Below are 16,937 nucleotides of genomic sequence, written 5' to 3'. Positions count from 1 at the left end.
GGGAAAAAAATTTAAAAGATATGGGTCCAAAGAGAAAAATTAATTATATTTTCATTTCATATTAAGTTTACCTGTGCATTCCCAACCCTAAGGAAAAAAAAATATATCAAACCTCAACTTGGCCTTGTGTAATTGGGTTAAGGAGTGAATTGAGCTTTTCATTTTGGTTTTCTTTCATCTTGATATTCTTTTGCTTTATCCTATTAAAAAAATAAATAAATCTTCTCTGTAGATGTATTATTTTTGTTGGGCTTTAGGGCCCTATTGTTAGGCCCAGGCCCTACTACATTTCATGCCCCTTTGTATGGCGCGAGTTGATTGTAGTCAAATTCCTTCTACTCCGCGGAGCACCAGATTACTACCCATGTCAAGCATAACCGGAACAGAGCACCAACAGTACCAACCGTTAGTTGACAGCGGTCGCTGAAAAGAACCGCTGTTTTGTTCCCGAAGACAGACAGCGACAGAGTTCTAAGGTTTTTGAGAAACAAAAGCAACGAAGAAACCCAGTTGAGGTTGTTGAGCAAAGGCTGAGAAGAAGAAGAACAATGGCTAATGAGGAAAAAGATAGCGTGGAATACTATTCGCTGCTAAAGGATTTCAGAGCGGAAATTGAAGTGCAGGAAGGAGCTTTCTTTCTTTGCTTTTGGCTTTACCTCATGAGCTCCACTGCCTTCCCTGCCAGGCTCATTCAGGTTTGTCTGAAACTACCCATTTCCTCATTTCTTTTGTATTTCTTTTTACTTCTTTTGGGTATTAGGATGAATGCCCATTTCTCACTTTTGTGTTTTTTATGGTTGCTGATGGTTTCTTGGACTTTTATGATGATTGATTTTTGTTTGTTCATGTTTCTTGTTGAGTTCTGTTCTGTTTTTGTTTTTCTATCAATGGATATGGAGAATTTAACCCAAGTGCTTTGTTTTGAATGTTTGTCGAATCTTAGGTGTTCTGTTATGTTTTTTGGATCATTTTCTGAAATGGTTGTTCATTGAGTGTCGGATATGCAGGTGCAATCAAGTGCCACGGAAGGTGCTTCTTTTCTTGTTTTGAGTGAGAAGAAGAAAATGGTGCTCTTGCCATTGGGTATCTTACACAAGGAAGCTCCTGAAACTTGTGACTTGACTTCACTGTCAGAAGTTCCACATGTAGCTATGGAGACTGAGTTTCCTATGGAGAAATGGATTCATATTGGGTGTGAGGTATGATGTATTAGTTATTGAAAGATTTACTCATTTCGAACATTTTGTTTGGGGAGGTAAAGCATGGATTTTATTGCATTGGTAAATACAAGAGCATAATGTGACTAAGAAGCTATCTATGTTAAGGAAAAAAAAAAAAAAAAGAACTCAGACTCTATTTAATGATAAAAGTATACTAAGGAAGAAGAAAAAAAGATTTTGTTTTGGTTTTTGGTTTCTTACATATGAAAAGCAGTTTCGGTACCCCTTGTCACTTGTGAAATTAGTGTTTACCTTCTGTGTTTAATATATGAGATGCTCAGAGTTTATGGGTTCACTTTAGGTTTCGTCTGATTTTGTGCTGCTACACATTGATGGTGAAATTGCGGGAAAGAAAGCTATGTCACCTTTGTTCAACAAAGATTCCATTTCAGGTGGTTTGACGAAGATCACTTTGGTTTGTGGTGGTGGAGATGACAACAGTTTGCAGGGTTATGTCCACAATCATAAAGTTTTGCCTTTAACTTCATCTATTATGGAATACTATGCTAAGGTGTGTGGTAGTTGCAAACCTTGTGATTCCTTAAGGGATACTTTTAATTCACATCTCAATTTACTCACTTTCCTATCCCATCCAGTCCCCTCTCCACCAAAGTAAATGTTTATTACAGAGAAATATATTTGTATTCCAGGACCCACCTCTACAATTATCCATTGATAATTCATCTGCATCGGAGATTGAAGAGGGCAGTGATGGTGTTTGGAGTATTGTTGGTGGCAAGGTCAGTTTGGATGTCTATAATATCTCTTTCGTGGTCCTCATTACTACCACTCTATGCACGTGGGAAATCAAAATGGACTAACATACAGAGTTACATTTCACTGTTCTCCAGCAGTATCATTTAAAGAATACATATATATGATGGACATGAAGTCCCGAAAACGAGTTTAATAATTCTTATGACATAAACTGCTATATTTATTGCTCTCAAAATTCCCATCGAAGTCGCCTTGTATTATTTCTGTAACATCTATGACTTTCCAAGTGCTGTAGCAGTAAAATCTCATGGTTTTTAAAGATGCAACCTTATAATTCTTTGTTTGTCACTTATTTTAAAAGGAATCATGCTCAGAGAAACCACTCAACTTCCAAAAGGAGTAAACTCATTTTTTTCCTTAACAAACTTTTTGACAGAATTACATTGTGCTGTTTCATGTGAAGCCCTGGGAGTAACTAAGATTTTGTGGACAAGCTTTTAGAAACATCTGTGATATTTCCTATAAGAGAAACAATTTTCATTGTTATGCCAAGGCTAAACTTACACATTTTGGGTGCACAATTGGAGATATTATTCCTTATATGAACTGAATTCATTGATACAAAGTTTGTCTACTATTACAATATACCAGTAGTGATGACGCTTTTTATAAAATTGATTTTGTTTTCCAGAAATCTCAATATGTACAATGTCAAGGATCCAAGTAGTTAGAATTACAACTTTGTTGATTCAAATTGTTATCACTTCAATTGGATATGTTGATTATTTTTTTCAAAAGTTTTCTGACGGGCATAAACATTCTATAACAGTAAGGGATGCTGTCTGCCTTATTAATTATCTCAAGTTATAATCCATGGCTACTGCAATGAGATATCTCCTAATTGATATTGCCACTTTTATTTACCATATCACAGGCCTCTTGTCGCAGGATTTTTTCACTGGATGTTGTACTGTTAGATGCCTTTTCCCATCCTATAAACAAGGAGTTGGAGGTTTGTATTTGGATTTTGTGCACTACATGCATTGTTAAATTTCATGTGCAACAGTGACTAAATATTAGCATGCACGGTTGACACATTGCTTCTATTACAGGTTATTGCTTCCCTCGTGTATGCTGACAATGGGGCACCTGTGGAGAAGACAAGTGACGGAGAAGCTCCTCTTTTGGCAAGCCAAGATGGGGTTGAATTTGCTTCTTGCGATAGACCAAGTAAAATGCTGCATGGGCATGCGTCTTTTAAGCTGAAGATATCTCAGGTTCTAAGTTAGAGAGAACATATCTTTTTGGCACCTTTTGTGAAGATATATGAGATACTTCCCTACACATTGGTACTTACAAGCATGATATTAAATGGGTTTATTTGATAAATCTCTTATGCTGACGAAATTGTGAAAATTGTTCCTCATCATGATGACGAACTCTAGTGCTTCAGGTTAGGGCCCATACACTAAGGGATCCCTTGATTTCACTAAATTAAGGGATTGTTAGGCCCGCCATGCAATGTGGTTAAATTAAGGGATTGTTAGGCCCGCCATGCAATGTGGTCGAATGATCCGATCTGTCCATCTTTTAGGTTCCCCTTAGAAATCATCTCTGCAAAATTATCGATGTACTGTTCAATCAGCCATCATTCCAAGCTGTTGTATGCTCTCAATGTCACAGGTCTAAATTCTATTGTAGTGGGAGGAGGTCACTTGTTTGCATATGATATGGGTGTACATGTGTGCTCCTGCATGTGTGAGAACAATCGACACTGATGTCCTTCTCATTTAGCATATTGTGATTGGTTTACTGTTGAAAATGTTCCATTTCTGAGGTGAATAGACATAGGGGTATTATTTTGATGAGTTTTAGTGCAAGATCTACTTATTTGCCAAATGTTTCTATGTTCTGCTAGAAATTTTCAATGACTATCCTCTTTCTCATTTCAGCTTTCATCTAAGTGTGATAATCGGATGTTCCGCATAATGTTTCACATGCCAAAACTGGAAACGTATCCTTTCCTCAAGGCATTCTCCCCTCCAATTCTTTGTATCTCAAGGAATCGTAGTACTCGGATGTCCTCTAGATTGTGGAAAAGGCCAGCATCTGCCAATGATCAACTTAATTTATCTCAGTTATCGGGATTGGATGATGAAACATTAGAACTTCATCACAGTTCTATTCATGAAGAAAAACTGAGTCCATCATCAAAGCGGTGTAGATTGGGACAAGAAGACGAATGCAACTCTCATTCCAGAACTGCTAATCAGGTATTCATTTGTTTTCTCTTATAATAATAAGTGAGTTTCATGATACAAAAATATTCCATGGGGTGCTTTTGTTTGAAATTCTTATTCTGTTGGAACTAATATAATGAACAATTAGATAATCCAGATACACTAATGATCATAACCGAATTTGTCTTCTCCAGCATTTTCTGTCAAAAGTCTTCCTATATAAGGGACCCCATATGAGTAACTTCAAAATAAAAGGAGAGTTGAAAAACAGTGTAAACTCTTCTAAAAGTGTGATTCTTTTCAACCTCTGCTGGGAAGAAAGGGATATTTTTTAAAATTATTTCAGTTCAGTGAAAAATAATAATTCTGATAATTTCCGAAGAATGTAACTTTTGAAATTTTATTAATATTCCTGATAAGGCTGAATGGTGAAAAAGAATGATTTACATTTTTGCTAATGTTTCCATTTGAGCTCAAGGAAAGATAAAAATATATTTAATACATTATTTGAAGATTATCATAGTAAGTAGGTTGGATCATGATATTTGTTTAATTTATTGTGCTGGAATGATCCTATTTTCAAAAGATATGCAACCTTTAGAATAAATTTTCTAACATCGATATATGGAAATGCGTACTTTTAATTTTTGTGTGTGTGTGTGTGTGTGTGTGTGTGAATATTGACAAGAGTCTAATTGAAATAAATTGAAAATTAGGTTAAAAATGTGGCGAGGAGATCCGACAGTCTTGAAGAATTAGATGACTCCCAAACTGATTCAGAGAGCCCCGAAGCGAGAAACTCAGCTCTCAAGAGTACGTCAAGTAGTAGAAATCCAATGTCGGATGCAACCATTTTTAAATACTGCCTAGCAGGTTTAACTGAGAAGACTCTTCTGCTCAAGGAGATTTCCAGCACTGCTTCTAACGAAGAACTTTTGAGTTTTTCCCATCAGGTTTCCTTATATTCAGGATGTTCACACCACAGGTATTCACTAGTGTTTTTCTTAATATAAATAATACAGACTCAATTGGTTGAGTTAACAAATATATGATGATATTCTTTCTTGCATGATATTTGTCATTTCTGTTCATTATGACAGAAAAAAAAGAATCCTCCTTCAACCCTTCTATTCCATTGGTTGCCAAATTTAGTTTTCTTTTCAGTTTCAGATTCCAACTAGACATTCCTGTAAAAACTGACTCATATCAAATCCAAAAGAATTGTAGGGAACAGCTATATTTTTCTATTCTTTTCATCCTTCCTTTGCTATGATTCTAATTTTGAGTAAGAATACAACAGATCCTTTGTTTTCATTTCAGGTTCAATATATTACTGATCATGTAATCACTAAACCCCCTTTCGTGTGTATACTTATGTCAATTCACCCAAGAGAAGAAAAAATTTCTCAGTTTAAAAGGAAAAAAAAATAGGATTAGAGTTTGATTATGCTACTACCTAGTGATCCTTGATTTGTGCTTTAGATACCATATATTTCCTTATCCTTGTATAATCAGAATCCTTTTTCGTTCTTATTTATTCCCTCAGGCACCAAATAGCAATGGCGAAGCGATTGATAGAGGAAGGAAATAAGGCTTGGAATTTGATCTCACAAAATAAACACCAGGTTCCATGGGAAAGTGTGGTTTTTGAAATTGAAGAGCAATTCATGAAGATTGCTGCTTGTAATTCTCGGGCTCTCACGCAACAGGTTCCTCTCTCTCTCTCTAGAGTATACTCTTGGTTTAGATATTTAAGATGTAGACATTTTGAATCTCCTATGAGATCAAGTTGCATCTTATGCTCATGATGATGCTCCTAGAGCAGAATCAACCGTTTATTAAGGATTGTTGCATGACAAGACAATTGAAGTTGGTTGAGCAATCAAAACTACACACTGTCAAGTTTTCAGATGAGTTGTATTTTTTCAATAAATTTTATCTTTGTGTTCAATCCATTAAGTCTGTGAAATTTTTCTGTAGGGAAGATTTTTAACAAATATCATAAATAGCTATGTGGTTGCTTTAGTTTAGATTTGGAGAATCCAGGGGTGTAACTTATGAGATTTAATTTCTTGTTGTTGTGAAGTTGATTTCCTTATACCTTTATTTTCATCATATGTAGCCAAATCATTTTTTCATATCAAGCTTGTTGCTTTTACACTCTGGATAATACGTCATAATGAAAACTCTGTGGGAACTAGTTTTGAGGATGAAGTTGTCATGTTTGATTTAGCTTGCAAAAAGTGTTTATTCTTTTCCTTTGGGAAATGTTTTCAGGACTTTGAGCTACTGAGGAGAATTGCTGGTTGCCAAGAATATCTGGCCCAAGAGAACTTTGAAAAGATGTGGTGTTGGTTATATCCTGTAGCTTTAACGTTATCAAAAGATTGGATAAATACAATGTGGAGTTCAACATCTCCCAAGTGGATAGAAGGATTCATTACGAAGGAAGAAGCTGAAACTTCACTTCAAGGTTCAAGGGGTTTACAGGAATCTGGTACATTTGTACTCCGGTTTCCTACTTCAAGGAGCTGGCCCCACCCAGATGCTGGTAGCTTAGTTGTGACTTATGTTGGCAGCAAGCACACTATTCACAACAAGCTTATCTCCCTTGATCAAATGTTTAGGTCGGTAGTTCACTACTTTTGCCTTGCCTGAGAAACGGCAGTTTTAAATTTCATTTCTGTTGCGCTTTTCTCATATAGGGATTAATCAAATTATTGGTCAAGACATCTTAACTGTAACTCAAACTTGTAGGGGTGTACTATGTATGGCCTATTAAACAGTAGGGAAATTGCAAAGATTATTAGAAAAATGTAGTCCCTGAGTTTTATGTTGATTGTGTTTTTCTTTCTATTAGAGAAGTAATTGTTGAAATATTGAGTTCTCAGTCACACTGCATTAAATTTACCATATTAATGGGAAAAGGTCTCATGCATACGAAGATAAATTTGATTTACCACGGAGATAAGGTATGAAGGAACTGTGAAACTTTATTTAGGGAAGCAGTCAAAACTTGGGTGATGGGTATAATAAAATGATTTCAGAGAGCAATTATTAGAGACTTGATGTTTTGTTTACCATCTAGTTATCTGGGAAAATGAGTTAGCAATCCTGGTTTGAAATTACCGAAACTTTAGTTGCCTCCCTTGTCTTGCAGTTTTGCTGAGAAGGAAAAGAATGCAAAACCACTGCAAGATTTGCTTCTTGCGGAACCCGAACTCTCTCGATTGGGAAGGCAAGAAATTTATATAACACTTAATTTTTATTAAACTTCCATTTAGTGCATTGACTGGATATGAGTGATTTATAAATTTTTTGCTTAAAATTTTGCAGAATAATAAGAAGTCGCTGAGTGGGGGTAGAGATGCATAATATACTATTCTGTTTTTGCAAGATCATTTGCGGCTATCTATGTATTGTCTTTGAGCCTTTGATGTATAGATTAGTCTGTTATTATATCAATATCTTATAAGTGGAATTGCCCATTGTGTAAAAACATCAGCACATTTCAATTTCAACATTGAATTTTATTGGCTGATAATGAGCTTGTGATACAAATTTTGCACAGAATTGTGAAATGCATGTCTTGGCTTCTATGTAGCAACCAACCCCCACATTTTCATTAGAACACGAATTTCTCATAACCTCGGCCTGCTGCAAAATAATGGTACCAGAAAACAATATTGGCATTGACGAGGGATCTTGCATCCAAAGAATAATTCTTAAGACATCATGTCTGGACATAAAAGAAACATGCTTCATAAGAAGTCCTTCAATAGTCAAATATTCAAGTGCAGGACAGTTTGTAAAAAGCTTTTCCATTAAGCTCTTACCAGGACAATGAACTCCAACATCGAGGGATTTGAGATTTGGGAAACACCCTGAAGCAGGAGGAGCATAAGTTTCAAAACCCCGAGTGTTTTGCACCTAAAAACGCTTCTATGAAAAAAAAAAAAGGTAGTCTCCTTCACCATTGAAGTCCATAGGTTGTTCCCGGCATAGTATTGAATGAAAATAAAATATTAAAAAATTTAAATCTATAAAATATATATTTCTAAATTAGCAGATTAATAATATATATCTAACACAAATAGAAGGATCCTTTTTTTTTTTTTTTTTTATTTTATTTTATTTTTATGATTTTGTTTTTTAATAAATAGTATAGCCGCGTGGCTATACTCCTTTTAAATGTAATACACTTAAAGAGTATAGCCGAGCGGCTATACTATTGTAGACGTATTGAGGACACATGGCGCCGAATCGCTAGTCGGACGTCGGACGCCAGGCGCTAGGCGGGTATTTTTCTTTTTACAAATTGTACAGCCGCGCGGCTCTACTCCTCATAAAAATAGTATAGCTATGCGGCGATACTTTGTTGACACGTGGCTGCGGAATCGCTAATCGACGCCAGACGCTAGGCAGACCTCTTTTTTTTATTTTATATTTTATAATTACAAATAGTACAGCTGCTCGGCTAGACTCGGGATTTTTTTTTTTTTTTGTTAAAGCTGATCGGCTGTACTGGGGTCCTTTTTTTTCAAAATGTTTTTTATTTAAAAATAGTATAGCCGCACGGCTATACGCTTTACATAGATACTGTATTTTTTTTAAAATTTGTTTTTCCCCGATTTTGCATCCAAAGAATAATTCGAGAGACATCATTTGTCTGGACATATAAGAAACATCCTTCATAAGAAGTCCATCCAGAGTCAAATATTCGAGTGCAGGACAGTTTTTTTAATGTAAAAAACACTGGTCCAGCAAAAGATAAAATTTGGAAACCTGGTATTCCAATCTTCTTATTTAATTTCACATCCTTCCTTTTATGGAAATAAATAAGTTAAATGGCAATCCATCGTCAATGCCCAATTTTTGGTCTTTCCGATATTGTTCCATATCTTTGACGTATATTTCAAGGATCCTTCCCTTCTTCTACATATAACCATATACTCAATACATATAGGTTGGTTTTTCCCGCCATCTAATACTTTCGATATACATATAGGTTAGAAAATTTGAAAAAAATCCCTAAAAACAGACCAAAAATATATCATTTTTGTACACATATATATATATATATATATATATATATCATTTCAGCCATATCAAAATCTGAACAACTCATATGAAAAATGTTGACAGGCAAAAAGAGAAACGACGGCAAATTGAGGCGTTTGTTCATGTATATATCTATATGATCCTCATGGTTGAATTTTCAAATTATCTAAAATCATATCTTCATCTAAGAAATTTTTTCAAATTATCTAAAATTTTATCTTTATCTAAGAGAAATATATAACATATCAATGATTTAGTTTATTCTCCTTGGCATAATTATCTGCAACAAAATACACCCGGTATATATGCTCATTTATCTCAATCCACCTTACATGTCAAGCCCTGATTAGTCCATAAAATAATTACCCAAATAATTCGGAACGTGAACTTGTGGGTTGCAAGAAATTCAACCACTATAAATACACCCCAAATAATAAGTTGCTCTCTCACTTGCAGCCTTTGGTTTTTCTCTTACTGCGCATCATTAATTAGAAACCCTAGTTAAGAATTAAGTATGGGTGGCTATCAAGTTCCAGTTGGGTACAGGTTCACGCCTTCAGAAGAAGAACTACTTCTTCACTACCTTCTCCCCAGAGTGAATGGAAACGACTATCCTAAAGGTGTTGTTCCTGACTGCGATCTCTACGGTACAAAAGAACCATGGGAGATATGGAGAGATTTCCACCACTCATCACCAGATGATCAAGAAGACATCTACGTCTTCACCACACTCAAGAAGAAGACTCCGAACGGCTCGCGGTTTTGCCGAACAGTTGGTGTCACGGGTACCGGAGTGTGGAAAGGAGAAGACTCCGGCAAGAAAATACGTGCTTGTGGGAATGATATTGGCATCAGAAAACGATTTCGGTACATGAACCCTGGCTCGCCCCATGATGACCGTTGGATCATGCTTGAGTTCCAGCTTGATGAATCTCTCGTGCGGGTGCGAAACAAAGAGACAATTGTTCTTTGTCTTGTTAGAAAGAAAGAAACATCGGGCAAAAGCAAATTAGAAGAACGACAAAATCATGAAGTTGACCTGCCTTCCAGTGGAGAAATCCAGGCCCAGCATGTGCATGATGATCAGCAGCAACATATTGACGCAAGTACTGAAGATCAACTTTTTTTGGAAGATTACCTTATGAACGATGTCGAGGGTGAACATGACACCATGGTTAATCCAAGTTTGCTTGCACAGTACGATCAGCAGGACATGATTGGCACAAGTACTGAAGATCAAATTAGGGTTCTCGAGGATTTCCTTATGAACGATGTCGAGGGTGAACAGGACACCATGGTTAATCCCGCTTTGCTTGCACAGTACGGTCAGCAGGGCACGAGTATTGAAGATCAACTTAGGCTTTTCGAGGATTACCTTATGAGCGATATCGAGGGTTAATCCAATTTTGCTTGCACAGTACGAGCACAATTAATTCCTCTTTTTGTAATTTCTCTGTTCTTAATACAACACTATAAGTATATATATGTGTAGCTTGCTTAGTGCATTTGTTTATCTACAGGCTTAGTTAAAAAGGTTCCAAATTTAATACACAAAAGGATTTATTGGAGTACTTTCGTGTATTAACTATTTATACGGTGAAGAATTTCATAAGTTGTATATACGAACAAAATAATAAAACATATACACTACTTAAAGACATGAATATTCAATACTGCTTTATTTAAGACAAAGTTGCGCAAGGAAGTAAAAATATTGTGAAATTAATAGTAGGAGACAACCACAAGAGCGTTTCAAACAACAGTTAGCTAGCATTGTCAGGTCTTTTACAATTTCAACCCAGTAAAATATAAGATTGGAGCTACCCTGTGACCTAGTGTTTGTAAATTAATCTAATGCTAAAGTAAAAATAAAATAAAAAAATTGAAATCGTAACATGGGTTTGATGGCATGCATGGTTTGTAAACTAACCGTAATAGACCCTATCATATAGTATCAACACGTGTAAGCTATTGCGCCAAGCATCTCATGATCATGAAATTAGCAGCTACTTTGATGTCTCATGTGGTTGGATAATAAGTTCCCGTAGCAATGCTACATAGTCCTTCTTGAGCATCAATGTCCCTTTGAATCCTCATGTATCCATTCTCCCCAAAAGAATTTTTGACTAGCCAATACTTGGTCCCATCATCCTGACTGGTATTATATCCGACTATAGTAACAGCATAGGTTAAGGTTGTACCACATTGTCCAGTATTATATCCAACGTAAAGAGTATAGCCACGTCGCTATACTGTTTTGATACGTGGCACCGAATCGCTAGTTGGATGCTTGGCGCTAGGTAGATCATCTTTTCTTTTCTATTTATTTATTTATAAATTTTTTTATTTTTTTATTTACAAATATTATAGCCGTGTGTCTTTACATGGGTCTTTTTTATTTAAAATTGTTTTTCCCCAATTGTTTTTTATCAATAGTTTAGAGTATTATCCATTACTATTAGGCCATTACTTGAGTCTCTATTGTCACCTTTTGAGTTTTTACTTTTCCAGAGTTATTACCCATATAAAGAATTTAGCATTTTCAGTTTTAATACTCGTAGTGTACATGTACGTATGTATTTTTCATGTCTAATACACTTTGTTTTATACAAAATTTTCAATAATACACACAAAATTTTCGGATAATATTGAATAAAAATAATATATATTAAAAAATTTGAATTTATAAAGTATATATATCGAAACTAATAAATCAATATCTATATAGTATAAAACAGTCCTGATCTCTTGGACTACAGGGGTCCAATAGATTTGTGTTCACTCACTCTTGTACTCCTTTTAAAAAACTTTTTTGAAGCATTGGATTAATATCGAACAGTGGGTGACCACAATCTCTTGGACTCTTGTGGTCCAAGAGATCGAATACAAATGTCCTTTTTTTTTTTATAAAGTTTTTTTATAGACCGTATAGCCGCGCGGCTATACTAAGGCTTGGAATTTGATCTCACAAAATAAACACCGGGTTCCATGGGAAAGTGTGTTTTTTGAAATTGAAGAGCAATTCATGAAGATTGCTTGTTGTAATTCTCGGGCTCTCACGCAACATGTTCCTCTCTCTCTCTCTCTCTCTCTCTCTCTCTCTCAAGCATATTCTTGGTTGAGATATTCAAGATGTAGACATTTTGAATCTCCTTTGAGATCAAGATGCATAAACCATTTATCAAGAATTGTTGCATGACAAGACAATTGAAGTTAGTTGAGCAATGTTTTAGCACCCTGATCTGAACTGGAAGACAATCTATGTATACGGAGGCTTGATGGGGAAACTTCTCTGCTAATTAGGATTTGTATAGTTTTACTTTGTTTCTTCGGCCAAGTTTGTGTCTTCGTACGTAGTTTAATTATGTTGGCTAGTTTAGGTTATTATTTTGGGCCTGTTGGGGTTGGTAATTCAAGCCACCTTCTCTTCAGTTTCTGCTTTTAAGTTTTAACGAACCTAGCTAGGTTAAATTAGCCCAACCCAATTAAAAAAGCAAAAACAAGTTGTGTTGAATTAGGAAATCAAGCTAGCTATCAGTAAATATGTAATGGAAAGCTATCATTATTCATTAATAAAACGACAAAACTTTACAACTAACAAGAAACATAAAGAATAAATAAGCTTAATCATACTAAGTTATAGCCCTAAGATCTCATGATCATGTATGAATTTGCAGCTCCTAGCTGCTTCTTTCATTTGATAAGTCATACGGTTGGATAAAAAGCTCCCATAGCAATACCACATAGTCCTTCATTGGCATCAAAGTCTCTTTGAATCCTCATGTATCCACTCTCCCCCCATTCTTCTCCCCAAGAATTTTTGATAAGCCAATACTTCTCATCATCCTCAGTAGTATCATATCCAACTATAGTAACAGCATGGGTTAAGTTTGTACCACATGGTCCAGTGTACACGCCACCCGAATAATGTTTGAACTCTTCTGCTTCTGCATCAATATAAACTGAAACTGGCTGGTTGGCAACAGCCAGCAACAAAGCAATTTCGTTGTTTTGAGGCACTTGCTTGTACCCGGTTATAGTTATGGCACCGGAGGCAACATTATTATTGAAGTCATCCAAGCAAACGCCACCATCTACAGCCTTGTAAGGGTAGCCATCTTCAGTTGACAGGCTCATGTTGCGTTGGATCATGTATTCGAAGGCTTTCTCCACAAAACCACCATGGCAGCCATCATCTTCGAAACTAGTTGTACAATCGATAATCTCTTGTTCTGATAGCGAAATTAAGTTTCCTGTCATAATAGAGTTAAGCCCTTCTACAACTGCCACTGTTGCGAACGCCCAACAACTCCCTATAGCATCATGATATTGAGACAAAAAAACGTTCATAATTAAGCCACGATTGGATAGAGAATGTATTTATATAATAAAAAATTAACATTAACAATTGCTTAAATGCATGATTCAACATAAAAGTTAAATGACATAATGATTTTATATTGTCAGATTGTCCGACAAGAAAGTATTAGACTATATAGATTAATCTTGCATGCTTACCACAATCATATCCTTGGTCCTTGACCGGGGTTACAGCACTTGTAGTCCAATCCCAGGAAAGTGGCACCACGGTTACATTTGCATATTTGAAAAATGTATTTGGACTTACTTTCATGGAGTTGGAGGTGATCACTTCTTTGGAGAGATGCTGCCTCACATTGTATCCATTACGCATTGCTCGAAGTTCCTCATTCTTGCGATCCGCAAACTTATTGATGCTTAGTGTGTACTTCCTTCCGTCCTTGTTCTTGTTAAAAGCTTCTATAAATTCCACATTGGACTTGAAAATGTCGTAGCGCAGCTCCTCCTGTGCATCCTTATACACTCGTCCATGTTTAGTCATCCACTCCTCAAACCTCTGGAACATGTTTTTTTCTTCGCCATAAAGCTGGCGACTACAAGATGCTTGAGAGGAGCAGAAGGCCAAAATGAGCACAAGAAAAAAGGCCAAACAGATGGTTTGGCCTTGGTTTGTGATGAGCAGAGCCATGATTAAGTGGTAAACACCTACTTAGAGTCGAGAGGTATCTTAGTGTGTGTACTGATAACATGCAAAATGGTCATGGGATTTTATACACAAAGACTTGTACGCGTGTAATAACTCCCAATATTAATCTATTTAATATAAAAAACACGGGCCTAGTTAAAGAGAATTTCAAAACCTGGTATTGCAATCTTCTTATTTAATTTCAAATCCTTTTAAGGATATAAACAAATTAAATGGTAATCCTTCGTCAAGGCCCAAAACTAATCTTTCCGATTTTGGTCTAACACTTTCTAAAACGTATATTTCGTAGGTCAATGCTCAATGGGCTTAATTATACAAAAACATGTGTTTTTACTTCAAAGAAATGCTTGAACAGAACACGATATTTCTTCATCATCTAGCTCCTTCCTCCTCTCCCTTCCTTGTTGGGACACGTTTGCATTACTTGTAGGAAGAACGTTTTTGTTTTTGTTTTGAGGAAGAACATTGAAGAGCCAATCAGGCTCCAAAAACCCACAGGTTCCTCTAATCGTTGCAACCGTCCCGCCCCATGATCTTCCATTTTTATACACATTTCAGCCATCAAAATATGAACAAGTGATGTAAAAATCATATATTGCAAATGCAGTGTCTACGCAGTGAGCTCACCCCTTTGTACTCAAGTTCGAGTCTTCCTTTCTGTATATTATATTAATTTATAATAGTTTAGACCATCAATTGTATCAAGATAAAAACTATATATACTATGATTTTACAAGTTCGTTATAGTGCATTTATGCTATATGTTAAGCAATGTTTTATCATGTTGTTGAAACAGCTTTTGCCTTAAAAAAAATCTGAGACTTTTTGTTTAATTTCTATGAATAATTCTTCGAAATTCAAAATGAAATACCAAGGATTGAAGAGTGCAATCGGTGTTCATTTCAATAGAGTTGCATCAGACTTGTAGAAACAATTATCCTCTACTTTACAAAGCATACCCTAGTTAATGATTGGCAATTCACATTCTATCATAATTAACATGCATACAAGATTTTGAGACTAATTGACGAACAAAAACTGTATGTGTTATTTTCTTCCACTTTTTTACTCAGCAATCGGCATCTCGGGGAGATGAGAAAGGAGGGAAGATGTGAATTACAAACTAAACTGGACTAACAACTGAAATTTGCCAATTGATTAAACAACCCCTTACAATTCCCTTGGCCAGACTTGGATTGAACGAATCACAAATGATTAAAGCGAAGGTTCTGTAACTTGTAAGGCTCCCAGAGGAAGATGTAGTCGGAAATCCTAGATTAAAGTAGATTAGATATCAAAGTCATGAGACTATTCCTGCTACATTGTTGTATGTGGATAAATATTACAGATTCATTCTTCAAATGGAAAAACCACAAAACTACCATAAAATCCCAAAACTCTAAACAGGATCAAAACGTACAAGAGCAGTAATGCCGTTTTCCCATGAAGAAAGTCCAGTGCTGCCTAAAACCAATAAACCAAGATACAGAAATAAACACAAAGTCTTTCCTAGGCGCAAGGAATCTCTCAAGATTGCATGGCATTGGTATCATCCTCATCACCTTCCTCATTGAACATATACTGACTCTGATACTCCATTAAGTACTGTGTTGATCTCTTTACGTCCAAAAACAGATGGTAAACTCGGTTAATATCCTCCATCTCCACAATATTTCCCTTCCGCTTTGGCATGCCAAGGCATAAGCTGTTATGAGATGGATAGCATATCTCAAGGATGCATCAACACCAATCTTGGTCAACAAATGCTTTGCCACTTCAGACATCTCAACTTCTTCTTCTTGGCATCTGATGTGATGTCCAGAATCTTACCAATTGTATCCTCTGTATAAGGCTGGAGTGAAAAGTCAATATCCAACCGTCATGTAAATGATGGAGTGAAAAGCCAATAACTTACCGGTAAGTTATAGAGTAAAAGCCGATATATAACCGTCATGTAAGTGATGGAATGAAAAGCCTATAACTTACTGGTAAGTTATAGCGTGAAAAATCAATAGTTAACGGTCTTATAAGTGAAGGAGTAAAAAGCCTATAACTTACCGGTAAGTTATTGGCTTTTCACTTTATCACTTACATGACGGTTATATATAGGCTTTTACTCTAAGTTATAGCGTGAAAAGCCGATATTTAACCGTCATGTAAGTGATGGAGTGAAAAGCCAATAACTTACCGGTAAGTTATAGCGTGAAAAGCCAATATTTAACCGTCAAGTGAGTGATGGAGTGAAAAGCCTATAACTTACCAGTAAGTTATCGAGTGAAAAGCTAATATTTTACCAAACATCAAAATTAAGACAATCTGGTGCGCCTTCACTAAAGATCACGCAAAATCAAAAAAACTCTGGCATATGCATCCCAACTAAGATTGCAAACTTAGAATAATTTTTTTTAAAAAAAGATAAAGCTTGAAAAAACCAAGCTATAACAATACAAATAAAATGACAGGACCCAAATTCGTCGGAATCCGTGACGGATCTTGTGGTATTTCTAACATCCAACCAATACCAATCGTACTTACTAATTTCAAACGTCATCTTCCCCTAAAACAAAGGAAAAGAGGGCCGAGACTTCTACTGAAATTTCGACAGTGTCTCCCTTGGAAAACGAACTTAATCAAAATTTTCAACCTGTCAAAAACACATTTTAACGGGGGTGT

General features: G+C 35.8%; 3 protein-coding genes across 4 annotated transcripts; 2 read left to right on the top strand and 1 right to left on the bottom strand.

Moving 5' to 3' along the window:
* The first annotated feature begins 326 nt into the window (after positions 1–326).
* LOC117626672 (SH2 domain-containing protein A-like) lies at positions 327–7,788 on the top strand. Of its 2 annotated transcripts, XM_034358471.1 has the most exons (12): positions 327–695; positions 1,008–1,199; positions 1,522–1,731; positions 1,871–1,960; positions 2,872–2,949; positions 3,050–3,214; positions 3,890–4,210; positions 4,894–5,162; positions 5,724–5,886; positions 6,455–6,804; positions 7,338–7,415; positions 7,514–7,788. In XM_034358471.1, exons 1-12 carry the CDS (start codon positions 549–551, stop codon positions 7,530–7,532), a joined length of 2,082 nt encoding a protein of 693 aa, XP_034214362.1. In that variant the 5' UTR covers positions 327–548; the 3' UTR covers positions 7,533–7,788. The 2 variants fall into 2 exon arrangements, with proteins under 2 accessions (XP_034214362.1, XP_034214363.1); XM_034358472.1 differs by lacking the exons at positions 1,522–1,731; positions 1,871–1,960 and having other exon boundaries at positions 407–695; positions 7,514–7,701.
* Positions 7,789–9,752: 1,964 nt separating this feature from the next.
* Positions 9,753–10,585, top strand: LOC117626673 (NAC domain-containing protein JA2-like). Its single transcript, XM_034358473.1, has 3 exons — positions 9,753–10,175; positions 10,224–10,429; positions 10,552–10,585. Exons 1-3 carry the CDS (start codon positions 9,753–9,755, stop codon positions 10,583–10,585), a joined length of 663 nt encoding a protein of 220 aa, XP_034214364.1.
* Positions 10,586–12,943: 2,358 nt separating this feature from the next.
* On the bottom strand, positions 12,944–14,246 carry LOC117625292 (macrodontain-1-like). The gene is made up of 2 exons (XM_034356877.1): positions 13,757–14,246; positions 12,944–13,551 (listed from the first exon to the last, which is right to left on the bottom strand). Exons 1-2 carry the CDS (start codon positions 14,244–14,246, stop codon positions 12,944–12,946), a joined length of 1,098 nt encoding a protein of 365 aa, XP_034212768.1.
* Between the last annotated feature and the right edge of the window lie 2,691 nt (positions 14,247–16,937).

This window comes from Prunus dulcis, chromosome 4 (genome assembly GCF_902201215.1).
Source record: "Prunus dulcis chromosome 4, ALMONDv2, whole genome shotgun sequence".
In the NCBI taxonomy this organism is placed as follows: domain Eukaryota; kingdom Viridiplantae; phylum Streptophyta; class Magnoliopsida; order Rosales; family Rosaceae; genus Prunus; species Prunus dulcis.
This window is presented reverse-complemented; position numbering and strand designations above follow the sequence as displayed.

Excerpts from the sequence above, each read along its gene's own strand:
- LOC117626672 (XM_034358471.1), top strand. The coding sequence starts at position 549 with ATGGCTAATGAGGAAAAAGATAGCGTGGAATACTATTCGCTGCTAAAG. Across the intron at positions 1,732-1,870 it reads TTATGGAATACTATGCTAAG|GACCCACCTCTACAATTATC; the intron begins GTGTGTGGTAGT and ends TTTGTATTCCAG. Across the intron at positions 6,805-7,337 it reads TCCCTTGATCAAATGTTTAG|TTTTGCTGAGAAGGAAAAGA; the intron begins GTCGGTAGTTCA and ends CTTGTCTTGCAG.
- LOC117626673 (XM_034358473.1), top strand. The coding sequence starts at position 9,753 with ATGGGTGGCTATCAAGTTCCAGTTGGGTACAGGTTCACGCCTTCAGAA. Across the intron at positions 10,176-10,223 it reads TCCAGCTTGATGAATCTCTC|AAAGAAACATCGGGCAAAAG; the intron begins GTGCGGGTGCGA and ends CTTGTTAGAAAG. Across the intron at positions 10,430-10,551 it reads ATGGTTAATCCAAGTTTGCT|TTGCACAGTACGGTCAGCAG; the intron begins TGCACAGTACGA and ends ATCCCGCTTTGC.
- LOC117625292 (XM_034356877.1), bottom strand. The coding sequence starts at position 14,246 with ATGGCTCTGCTCATCACAAACCAAGGCCAAACCATCTGTTTGGCCTTT. Across the intron at positions 13,552-13,756 it reads GGACCAAGGATATGATTGTG|GGAGTTGTTGGGCGTTCGCA; the intron begins GTAAGCATGCAA and ends ATGATGCTATAG.